At 37.2% G+C, this 12,412-nt stretch overlaps 1 protein-coding gene across 1 annotated transcript in view; it reads left to right on the top strand.

Annotated features, from left to right (window-relative positions):
- Positions 1-11,815, top strand: part of LOC107655962 (sodium-driven chloride bicarbonate exchanger-like) — a 41,724-nt gene extending 29,909 nt beyond the window's left edge. Inside the window, exons 6-22 of the mRNA XM_016443597.1 lie at positions 641-801; positions 2,098-2,286; positions 3,462-3,550; positions 4,151-4,308; positions 4,430-4,517; positions 4,621-4,767; positions 5,279-5,379; positions 5,481-5,655; positions 5,742-5,875; positions 6,034-6,279; positions 6,399-6,504; positions 8,897-9,058; positions 9,706-9,819; positions 9,930-10,091; positions 10,185-10,436; positions 10,560-10,628; positions 11,618-11,815. Coding sequence (XP_016299083.1) covers positions 641-801; positions 2,098-2,286; positions 3,462-3,550; positions 4,151-4,308; positions 4,430-4,517; positions 4,621-4,767; positions 5,279-5,379; positions 5,481-5,655; positions 5,742-5,875; positions 6,034-6,279; positions 6,399-6,504; positions 8,897-9,058; positions 9,706-9,819; positions 9,930-10,091; positions 10,185-10,436; positions 10,560-10,628; positions 11,618-11,815 — 2,551 coding nt within the window. The remainder of the gene's footprint in view (positions 1-640; positions 802-2,097; positions 2,287-3,461; positions 3,551-4,150; positions 4,309-4,429; positions 4,518-4,620; positions 4,768-5,278; positions 5,380-5,480; positions 5,656-5,741; positions 5,876-6,033; positions 6,280-6,398; positions 6,505-8,896; positions 9,059-9,705; positions 9,820-9,929; positions 10,092-10,184; positions 10,437-10,559; positions 10,629-11,617) is intronic.
- Positions 11,816-12,412: the final 597 nt, after the last annotated feature.

The raw sequence follows: 12,412 nt of genomic DNA, 5'->3' as shown, positions 1-12,412 counted from the left end.
TATATATATATATAAGTATTTTTTAAATTATATTGTTATCAATATAGTCGATAAATTTACCAATATTGTAGAAATATAATAAAATAATAAAATATACAAAAATAATTAATAACGAATATTAATTAATTTTGAAATATGACTTATTAAAATTGACTTATTTTCATGTACATGTAAAGATGGATAGATAGATAGATAGATATTTTCAGTATTATATACATTTTATATATATATAATATATATATATATATACACACATACACATGCTATAAAATATAAATGGATTATATCAAATATGATAAAATTATAATGTTAAATATTATTCAAATTATTATTGCAGTTATTACAAAAATGTAATTATATTGTTATCAATATTATAGTATGGTATTATAGTATAACATGAATTTTGAAGTAAAAAAACAACAGAAAAAGAAAACATAAGTCACGCGTCACTACAAGGACAGTATGATAGCTTGTCATAGGCATATATCCATTAGGCGTATATCCATTACAGCTAATGCAATACAAGTTTGTGGTACTGCAGCTAAATGAGGGAACTAATGTAATATTAATTCTCATTCACGCTCTCTTTTTTTCCACTCTTCCTGTTATATTCTTTCTCCTGTCCCTTGTTTGCCTATAGATGGCTGAAGTTTGAGGAGGATGTAGAGGATGGAGGGGAGAGGTGGAGTAAGCCATATGTGGCTACTCTTTCCCTTCACAGTCTGTTTGAGCTGCGGAGCTGCATCCTCAACGGCACCGTCATGCTGGACATGAGGTCCAACTCACTGGAGGAGATCGCAGGTACTGAGTTTGAAAACATTGTCCAGACTAGATCTTCTGAAGGCCTTCCTTACAGATCCAAAGCAATCAGCATTTTATTTACTAGGATTAGCTGTTTACTCATTTCAGCAATATAGCCCCATTTAGCAAGTGTCACAATTAAATAGCTTGCAGTATTAGATTTGTGCATCACAAATGATAGTATGTTGAAAATAATGTGCCACAGGTGCTATTGATTTACTTTTTAGGGTGGATTTTCACAATCTGTGCATGTTTTTCGACTAATATTCTAATGCATGCCAACAACCCATAACAAGCGATCAATGACACACCAGTAAGATTTTAAATGTTTTCTAAAGAAGTTTCTTATGCTCATGAAGGCTGAATTTATTTGATCAAAAACACATTGTGAATATAGACTATATTGTGAAATATTAATGCAATTTAAAATATTGACTTTCTGTTTTAAGATACTTTAAAATGTAATTTATTCTTGTGGTGGTAAAGCTGAATTTTCAGCAGCCATTACTCCAGTCTTCAGCGTCACATTTTTCCTTCATAAATCATTCTAATATGCTGATTTATTATCAATGTTGGAAACAGTTGTGCTGCTTAATATTTTTTTGGAACCTATGATACTTTTTTTTTTTTTTTAGGATTTTTTTAATGAGTAAAATAAAAAAAAACAGCATTTATTCAAAATAGAAATCTTTTGTAACAACATACACTACTATTCAAAAGTTTGGGGTCAGTATGTTTTTTTTTTTTAAGAAATTAACTGTCCTATTCTGCAAGGATATGCTAAATTGATCAAAAGTGATAGTAAATACTTTTATTGTTACAAAAGATTTCTATTTTAAATAAATTGCTGATTTGTTGATCAAGAAACATTTCTAATTGTTATCAGTGTTAAAACAGTGTTATATCATGTTTGAAAATCATGATATATTTTTTCAGGATTTATTGGTGAAAAGAAAGTTGAGAAGAACAGCATTTATTTGAACTAGAAATCTTCTGTAACATTATACATGTATTTACTGTAGTGCTGGGCAGTATACCGGTTCATATTGAATACCGGTGTTTATTTTTGTTATGATATGAATTTTTAAAATACCGCAATACCCAGTCATGCATGAAAAAAAAAAATAGCGTCATGTACCGATACCGTGATATAAATTTTTGGTCATACCGCCCAGCACTAATTTACTGTCACTTTTGATCAATATAATGTGTCCCGGCTTTTAATTTCTTCCAAAAAAAAAAATGGTAGTGTATATCATTTATAATTTGCTTTATTCATTGTTTTTAATTTTTTAGATTTGGTTTTGGACCAGCACGAGATGTCAGTTTCTTTGGGAGAGGAGTTGAGGAAGAAGATCCGAAATGCTCTCCTTAAACAGCACCACCATCAGAACCAGAAGAAACTGGCTAACCGGATCCCCATCGTACGCTCTTTCGCAGATATCGGCAGGAAGCAATCCGAACCGCACTCCATGGATGAGAATGGTACTGCTCCACACGCTCCAGCAAATGCATTCTTCTGCTTTTGCCATGCATCTGTCTTATCATCGTTTTTGATGGTGTGTCTGTCTGTGTGTCCCAGTTATCATCACGACCCAATCGCCCCTCAGTTCCTTCTCCTCTCTCTGGTCTAGGTTCAGCCACAGTGTGAGAAATAGACAGGTGCTCTTATGTCCAGCCTGGTCCCTCCGCTGTCCCAAGTGTCTGTCAGCTCCCCATAAACCCCATCCATCCCTTTCTGCCCTTCCTGCCCCAGACAACCCCCTCATCCGGCCCAAAAAACCCTGCATCCCCTTCAGCAAACGACTAAGCCCGCCTTACGGCTACCACGTCATCCCCACCCTCGACCCTGAAGAAGAGACAAAATCAGGCAATATGATCATAGATTCGCCTGTACTCTAAAGGTGCAGTCACATTAGCGAAATTTCGAGAGCAAAAAAGGTCCATTGTTAATAGTGTAGAAGTCACCGTCAAACCAAACAGCTTTCTGTTGGTCAGTGCTGCAAATTTGTGTGACCAACTTAAATCTGATGGAACATCTGTGAAACATAAATTCTTTTCCCTTACAAGAAATTCCTGAGCATGTTTGACTGGATTTTGCTCACAAAATTTCGCAAACAGCACTAAATGTGACTGTACCTTAATATATAGATATGGAATATCTAGATATCACAGTTGAATGATACCATGTCAGTTCATTTGCATATGTATTATCTTGGCCTTTCCAATATGGTGGACTTGCAAATGTATCATGGTAATTACCAACTGTTTATACAGCGTTATTTAGGTATTCCATATCAATGCTCTAACCAACAATAAACATAGCGTTAGTGTAGCATTTAACCACTTAGCTTTGCGTTTAACCACCTAGGAAGTAGTACTGGGATTTGTAGTAGACTTTTACATATCCAACCTCATCTAATTGTTTCTGCTTATGATTTAGTTTGTAAATTTGAATTAGATTTAGACAAGGTTAAGATGTTTGTAATCGGCCTCCTTAACGTTCCTTTCAACAATTTTTAACCAGGTAAGTGTACCTACAGTAGGTCTTAATCTTCATGACTGTGACATCACTGTCTTTCTTTAAAATGATCGAATCTGTTGTATGATGGTCTCTTATTTATTTTCTCTGTTTTTTATGATTGCTGCACTGCTTCCAGGTCAGATGGTGTCTCCTCAGGCTCAGCCCACCACTACAGAAGGACGTGCGGATGGCAGTCGTGAGAACAGTGCTGTTGACTTCAGCAAAGTAAGAATCACCTTCCAGACAGTAATACATCTTATTCTGGAACTTAAATATACAAATATACACTACTGTTCAAACGTTTTTTTTAAAGAAATTAATACTTTTATTCAGCAAAGTAAAGAATTTTATATTGTTACAAAAGAGTTATATTTCAAATAAATTTCTATTAATCAAAAAACCCTACAAACTGCATCATGATTTAAATACAGAATTTAAGAAGCATGACTGTTTTCAACATTGATAACAATAAGAAATGTTTCTTGAGCATCAAATCAGCATATTAGAATAATTTCTGAAGGAGCCATTTGAGTAATGGCTACTGAAAAATCAACTTTGCTAGCAAAGGAATAAATTCAATGTTAAAATACATTAAAATAGAAAACAGTTATTTTAAATCAGAATAATATTTCGCAATATTACTGTTTTTACTGTATTTTTGATCAAATAAATGCAGCCTTTGTGAGCATAAGAGACTCCTTTAATTAAATACAATTATTTAAATAATGATAAATAAAACATGAAACGATTTAGGGACAACACTGTGCTTTATAAGCATGCTAAAAAAAGTTGTGTTGCTGAGGAAGCATGTTTTTGTGTCTGCAGATAGACCTCCACTTCATGAAGAAGATCCCACCCGGAGCCGAGGCATCCAACATCTTGGTGGGTGAACTGGAGTTTCTAGAGAAACCTGTGGTGGCCTTCATCCGTCTGTCCCCCGCTGTGCTGCTCAATGGCCTGGCAGAGGTCCCCATCACCACCAGGTAAGAGCAGAGAGATCTGAGCACAAAAAACATGAAACATATTAATGTCTCGGTTGGTCAAGTTCATTTTATCGGGCGGTGTGCCTCAGAGTTCACTAATAAGTCCTATGTCATTGTGCAGGTTTCTCTTTATTTTGCTGGGGCCAATGGGGAAAGGGCCTCAGTACCATGAGATTGGCCGCTCAATTGCCACGCTCATGACAGACGAGGTCAGTACTATGGACAACACTGTGTTTATTTCTATATATGATGATATACTATAGGCAGCAAGCTGTTATGTATGCTAATTTCACCTGATGGTCTTTTCTCCAGGTGTTCCATGATGTAGCTTATAAAGCAAAGGATCGTTCTGACCTTGTGGCAGGAATCGATGAGTTTTTGGATCAGGTGACTGTGCTGCCCCCAGGCGAGTGGGATCCTACCATCAGAATAGAGCCGCCCAAAAACGTGCCCTCACAGGTGACTGAGTTCTCAAACTCCATGCAATGATTCATCACAGGAATCGCAGGAATAAGTGATGCACAGAAATGTCAGCAACCAAAAATGTTCAACCAAAAATTATTTTTCGATGGCCAAAATTATTGACCGAACCGATCATCTCTTCACTACTAGTTATTATAGCACAGTATAATCATGAATGAACATTAGAAGTTATGTTGAAAGAAATAGTACAACTTACTAAAATATATAATGTCTCATGTAATCACTCAATCAGTCTTATAACAATGGAAAGACATCAGTAAAACAGCTTGTAAACAATGTCACATAATGTTACATTTACCTCAGGAAAGCTATTCATTTTCCATAAACTCAGCTAGAAAAATTTACACGAGAGGAACATTTTGCTAAATATATGAGCTATATTACATATTCATTCACTTTAGTGCATCACTAACTGGAATAGACATATTTTTATCTCCGGTCTGAGATCAGTAGTAATGTTGGTTCAGTGTCTCTCTCTGTCTTGCAGGAGAAACGGAAGGTTCCTCCTCTGGCCAATGGAGGGGCTGATCTGGGGGAGGCCGAGGAGCACGGAGGCCACGGAGGACCAGAGCTACAGCGCACAGGGAAGTGAGTAATCTGCAAATATGTACTGTCCATATATTTTAGTGTTCATGAATTCTGTATATCACCGAACTGGATCTCAGAGAGTCTTTTGTTTGGATTGTCAGGTTTTTTGGCGGTTTTTTTCTGGACATCAAGCGTAAGGCTCCTCGGTACCTGTCAGATTACACAGATGCCATCAGTTTGCAGTGTCTCGCCTCCTTCCTTTTCCTGTACTGCGCCTGCATGTCTCCTGTTATCACCTTCGGAGGTCTGCTGGGAGAAGCTACAGAAGGACGCATAGTAAGGACACGTGCAAAAACGAATATTAAAACTGATGGGTTGATTATGATGTGACTGATGATTTGTTCTTCCCATTTCTCTCTTAGAGTGCAATAGAGTCTCTGTTTGGAGCCTCTATGACGGGTATAGCATATTCTTTGTTTGCTGGGCAGCCCCTCACTATCTTGGGCAGCACAGGACCTGTCTTGGTCTTTGAGAAAATCCTCTTCAAATTCTGCAAGTGAGACTCCTTTAATTCGCACTAAGCATTTTGATTTCTTTCAGTCAGTTCAGGGGAATTCACAAGTGCTACACTATTTAGTGAATTCACCCCCAAGGTGTCCTTCATAACTTTACCATGAAATAAAGACTCATTTTTATCTGTGTTTTTCTCCTCAGAGAGTATGATTTGTCCTACCTCTCCTTACGTGTGTGTATTGGTCTGTGGACGGCCTTTATGTGTCTTGTGCTGGTTGCCACAGACGCCAGCTCACTGGTGTGTTACATCACACGATTCACAGAGGAAGCCTTCGCTTCCCTCATCTGCATCATTTTCATCTACGAGGCTCTGGAGAAACTCGTTCATCTGGGAGAGACGTACCCTTTCAACATGCACAATGACCTCAACCAGCTCACTCAGTACTCGTGAGTACTGACACACAAACACATCTTCCTCAAGGTCACTTCTATAAATTCAGTTGTACATTTTGATAAAGTTTTCAGCGTTAAATATTGTGATGCATTTATTTATGTGTGTTTTGCAGGTGTGTGTGCACAGTGCCTGAAGAGCCCAGCAATGCCACACTGAATTACTGGCAGGAAAAAAACATCACTGCATCTGATATTGACTGGTTAGGCCTGAATGTTAAGGTGAGTGCGACTATTGGTGCATTAAAATCCTCCTAGGAAGTTTGTATTTACGAGTTGGGAATTCGTAAATGTCAGGTGCATTTAAGCTACTTTGGTTAAGATGGCGACGTACATTTTCGACAAAAAATTTAGCTTTTTGATTTTTTTAAACTCATCTTTAAGAAATTATACATGTGGCTTAGCTATTTTTATTGTAAATGAAAAAAAGTTAATTCCAACAAATTTACAGTCAATAAAGACTCTGCTCCTATTGTGTCTGCCATAGCTTCCCACTCATAATTATGACTTTGTGGTGGCATGTGCGTTTAACTCATAAATACGATCTTTCTGATATGACTTGAACACACCTCATTCTAAATGCAATACTACCATGCTGAATACTGATTTGATAAACAGTATGAGAAACAAGTGTGCATTATGCAATGATAAATATCTAGGGCTCTCAAGCAATTAAACTTTAGGTAACACTTTACTTAATGCCTTTATCTATAATGCATTATAAAGGGTTAATAAAGGGTATAATGCATTATAATTATTCATAATGTGTGTTGTAATACATTACATCTTGTTATAAATTATAACTGAATTAATTGATAAGTGTTATAATGCATTAACTGTGGTTACAATTATTAATGAGATTGTACAATGTATTATAATATAAGGTGCATTACAAGGCATAATTAATACATTAAAACTACTTATAAAACGGATATTTCCGGTCCTTGATTCTGATTGGTTGAGCCGCGTTCGAAGCTGTTGTAAATTACACTACAAACATACACCTTTGTTTACTTCTGTGTGTTGCTCGGCAACCACTTTGTTGGAACCACAACTGTTTCTGAGGAACTACATTGTTTGGTGGAAGAATACTGTTTTTTGTTTATATCATTACACTTTAATTACTCTGTTTTATTCTGTGAAACCTTACTACGTATATGGAATAACCGTTTTATAAAAGCAATAAGCCCTGTGAAGCCGTGGTTTACAGTAAATTTATAACAGAAAAAAAAACCTCTTAGCTGTTATAAATTCACTGTAAACCACGGCTTCTTGGGGCTTATTGCTTTAAGTGTTACCAAAAATGTTAATCTAATTACATGATGTGCCAATTAATTAATCTAATTGCAAATTAGTTTGCACAAAAAGTGACGCACTATTTATGAGGGCACATTCATTTGTGCTGTGAAATTAACCCCCAGATATATAGTCATTATTGTGCTAAATGAGAAAAGCATCGAAAAGATATTTAAAATAAGTAGCTGTAGGAAGAAATATTTTGATTCAACATAGATTTTATTACACATATGGCTGCATTGTGGTCATAACATACTCTAAATATGAAACTAAAGCCACCAGTAGGTGGCAGCAAGTCACTGTCTTAATGTGTGAGTCATTCAGTCATTCATTCAACTGAATCGCTCAAATGGTTGATTCATTCAAAAACGAAGCTAGTGACTTGATCTTTATTAAGGAGTCACTGAATCATTGGCTCACTCGATTTATTCGAAAATGTGGATTTATTCAGCAACAAAACTTTGTTTTGGAACTGTTTTATTGGCCAAATTTTGTGAAAACAGACAATACTGTGTCAAAAATGTTACAATATTAACTTGTTAATTGTACTGTTGTATAAAATCAATATCACATATTAATTTGTTCAGATATTCAGGAAATAAACAGCTCTCTTGTTCATGTGATATCGCTTCATCATGTGATATAAATGTCAGACAAAAACCCATACAGGGGCATTTTTTCCTTTCATTTCTTGAATTTTATGGACATATAAATGCATTCTCTGAGGCTACATCACACAGTCAGTTGTCGTCCTGCATCATGTTTGTTAGCAATTGCATGTAATGTCGTACAGAGCGGGGTGGGGACGTTAAATGCGTTAATCATTAAGCACATTGCATTGTGGGATTGTATGTTCCACACAAACTCAGCTGGTTTGTATACTGCACTTTTTTATTTATTTATTTATTTTTTTACAAATAATAGATCACCTGTACATACAGAAAATTTGCATACAGTTTACGGTACTGCATACTACTTTCTGGTAAAACCAGTGTATCATCCCGAACATTCCCACAGACGCCCCTCTCATTTCTGTGGCTCAGATATGGGTTAATACATTTCAGTGACTCGTACTTTAATAAAAGCAAATCCTCTGCTCATTCACCTCAGTTCCCCTCCCTCCGCTTTGTTTAAGCTCCTGCACACACAAATATACAACACACAATCTAATCCACTATAAACAAATTCTTGTGATATTTCCACAGTTACACACGACCGTATATGATTTTATCCTCTTTTTTTTTCTTCTGGAGTTTGTGTTTATCTGTGTTCTTCATCAGAAGCAGATGTGATTATTGTGTGTTGTGTTTCATCTCAGGGCTGTGTGGAGAACAGGGGTGAGTTTGTGGGCAGAGCCTGTGGTCATCACGGTCCATACATCCCTGACGTCCTCTTCTGGTCTGTCATTCTCTTCTTCTCCACGGTTGCCATGTCCTCCTTCCTTAAAGAGTTCAAAACTAGTCGTTACTTTCCAACCAAGGCAAGAAGCTTGTGTGTGGTTCAGTATAGAATAGTACAGACAACTGTGAAAGTATATGTGTGTGTGTTTATGTAGGCTCTCAAAGAGGTTTTAAGAGTGGACTAGGGAATCTGCAAAAATTTGCATGAAAAAAGATTTTTGTAGGGCTGTCAAAGTTAACTTAAAAAAAAAATATATATATATAATTATTGTTTTCTTTAATTTCTTTAACTTAATATTACTTGATTCAAATGAAAGTTTTGTCTGAACAAAGTCTCTTTTTAAATTAATTAACTTTATTTTCATAAATAAAAAATAACAATGTAATATAATTAAAATATGTATTATATTATATAATTAAAATATTATTATCATCACTATTATTGTTTTAATATAATAAAATTAATTTTATTATATTAAGATACAAATAATTATCTTTAATAATATAATGTCTGTGTATATTTATTTTATATATCTATATATAAATAGTATATAAATATATAGTTATATATTTATAAAAAAATTTAATTCATATAATATAATATAATCAAAATTTATTTAGACCCATTATACCTGGCCAGTAGTCAACAGGCCATTCACATTTTTAAGGCTCACAGATTTATGTTCATTTTCTAGCACTTACTCTAATTTTGTGTGTTTCTATACAGGTGAGGGCCATTATCAGTGATTTTGCTGTTTTCATCACCATCTTGACTATGGCTCTGATCGACTACGCTCTGGGGATCCCGTCCCCCAAACTACAGGTTCCTAATGAGTTTAAAGTGAGTCGTTGAGAAAGGTTTTTAAGTAATATGTCCTTTTCATTTATACATTTCTGCATAAATCTATCCTCTGCATATGAATACTTAATTAATAAGATGATCTCTCACAGCCAACCAGAGATGACCGTGGCTGGCTCATCAGCCCATTAGGACCAAACCCATGGTGGACCACTATTGTGACCTTCATCCCAGCTCTGCTGTGTACCATCCTCATCTTCATGGACCAACAAATCACTGCCGTTATTATTAACAGGAAGGAACACAAGCTGAAGGTGTATTGCTAAGTCCTACTCAGTATGCTTAATTTGGTAAGCAGATATTCTTGTAGACTTGATGTCCTTTGTTGTGTCCGTGTGTCTCCACAGAAAGGCTGTGGGTATCATCTGGACCTGTTTGTGGTGGGTGTGATGCTGGGCGTTTGCTCTTTGATGGGCCTGCCGTGGTTCGTGGCCGCGACGGTGCTGTCAATCTCCCACGTGAACAGCCTGAAGCTGGAGTCCGAATGCTCTGCGCCTGGAGAACAGCCCAAGTTTTTGGGCATCAGAGAGCAGCGCTTCACCGGCCTCATGATATTCGTCCTCATGGGCAGCTCAGTGTTTATGACCTCCATACTGAAGGTCAGTGATCTTTGGCTCAGATTGAGTCAGGCTACCAAGTTTGATCAACACATGATGCTTGCATTAAACTTTTGAGATCTTTCGTCATTTTTAATGGCTATTATTTTATGTTTTTGTCCTCAGCTTATCCCAATGCCTGTGTTATACGGCGTTTTCCTCTATATGGGAGCGTCGTCTCTCAGGGGCATACAGGTACTGCAGTTGCTGAATTCATATATTGTGCTTGATAGTTGTTTATTCAGATGTTTGTAGGAGTGGCTTATGTTATTTTAGTATTGTTTATATACTATTATAGCATTTATTAATATTTTGTATTAGCTTTTATTTTTTATATTCTCAGTTTTCATTTGAGTTTGTTTTAGTAATATTATGTGCTTTTGTAATTTTTGATATATTTTATTTAAATATTTTAATAATTTATAATAATAATATACACAAAATAATGATCTTTAAAAAAGCATCATATGACCCCTTTAATTTGACCAATTAATGTAGATATTATACAAAGCAGACTTATTTATTTATTTATTTACTTATTTACTTATGTATGTGTGTATTTATTTCATTATTTTATTATTATTATTATTTTAAGAAAACATACACTACCGTTCAAAGATTTGGGTCAGTAAGATTTAGTTTGAAAAGAAATTAATGTTTTTTTTTCAGCAAATTGATTAAAAGTTACAATAAAAATATTTATAATGTAACAAAAGCTAAAATAAATGCTGATAAAACAAATGCAAATAATTGCTGTTCTTTCGAACTTTTTATTAATCAAAAAATTCTGGAAAAAAATCGCAGTTTCCACAAAGATACTGTCACGCCCTTGGACTGCCCCTGTGTTCTGTGTCTTGTGTTTTTTCTCCCCATGACCCAGTTTCTCCCATATTGATTGTGTTTATTGATTTCAGGTTTTCCTTGCTGAGTCCCTCGTCTAGTCATGTATTTAAAGAGTGTTATGTTACTTGGTTCCTTTGTCCGGTGTCTAACATCAATCCCTGTGCTACGTGTGTGTTCCTTCCTGTGAGTCTTTATTTGTTTAAATAAAGATTGTTCCCCTTGATACTCTCCGTCGTCTCCGCGCTTCTTCGTTCCTCACAGTAGCAACCGTGACAGAACACCGGACCTGCATACAGTAAGTGGCACCCCTTCTCCCCGTGTTTTTGTTTCCGTTTTGAAAGTGTTTTGTATTTCAAATCGGCTGCTCAGCAGTCAAGCCCGCCAGCTGCTCCGTTGTCAAGCCCGCCGGCCACTCCATTGTCAATGTCAAGCCCGCCGGCCAATTCACTCCCAAGCCCTCAGCTGACAGTAGCTTTCTCCCTCACCTCAAACCAGAGGAGGAATCTAAGGAGGAAAAGGCTGTTAGCTCGAGTCTATGAGTCAACTCCAGTGTCGGCTCCAGCCCCTATTCCCACGTCCAGCCCAGAGAGGGCTCCTGTTCCCAAGTTAAGCCCAGAGAGGTCTTCTGTTCCCACGTCCAGCCCAGAGAGGGCTCCTGTTCCCACGTTAAGCCCAGAGAGGGCTTCTGTTCCCACGTCCAGCCCAGGGAATGCTCCCATTCCAACGTCCAGCCCAGAGAGGGCTCCTGTTCCCACGTTAAGCCTAGAGAGGGCTCCTGTTCCCACGTTAAGCCCAGAGAAGGCTCCTGTTCCAAAGTTAAGCCCAGAGAGGGCTCCTGTTCCCAAGTCCAGCCCAGAGAGGGCCCCTGTTTCCAAGTCCAGCCCAGAGAGGGCCCCTGTTCCCAAGTCCAGCCCAGAGAGGGCCCCTGTTCCCAAGTCAAGCCCAGGGAGGGCCACAGTTCCCGAGTCAAGCCCAGCGAGGGCCGCTGCTCCTACATCAGGCCCACGGAGGGCCTCAGAACCCGAAATTTCCACCAAGGACTATTTTGGGGGGGGGGCTATAGGGATCCGGCCGTAGAGGCCCCCTGAACTGTCTGCTCCGCCATGGCCTCCTGAACTGTCTGCTCCGCCATGGCC

Source organism: Sinocyclocheilus anshuiensis, unplaced genomic scaffold (genome assembly GCF_001515605.1).
Source record: "Sinocyclocheilus anshuiensis isolate Anshui unplaced genomic scaffold, SAMN03320099.WGS_v1.1 scaffold51, whole genome shotgun sequence".
NCBI lineage: Eukaryota > Metazoa > Chordata > Actinopteri > Cypriniformes > Cyprinidae > Sinocyclocheilus > Sinocyclocheilus anshuiensis.
This window is presented reverse-complemented; position numbering and strand designations above follow the sequence as displayed.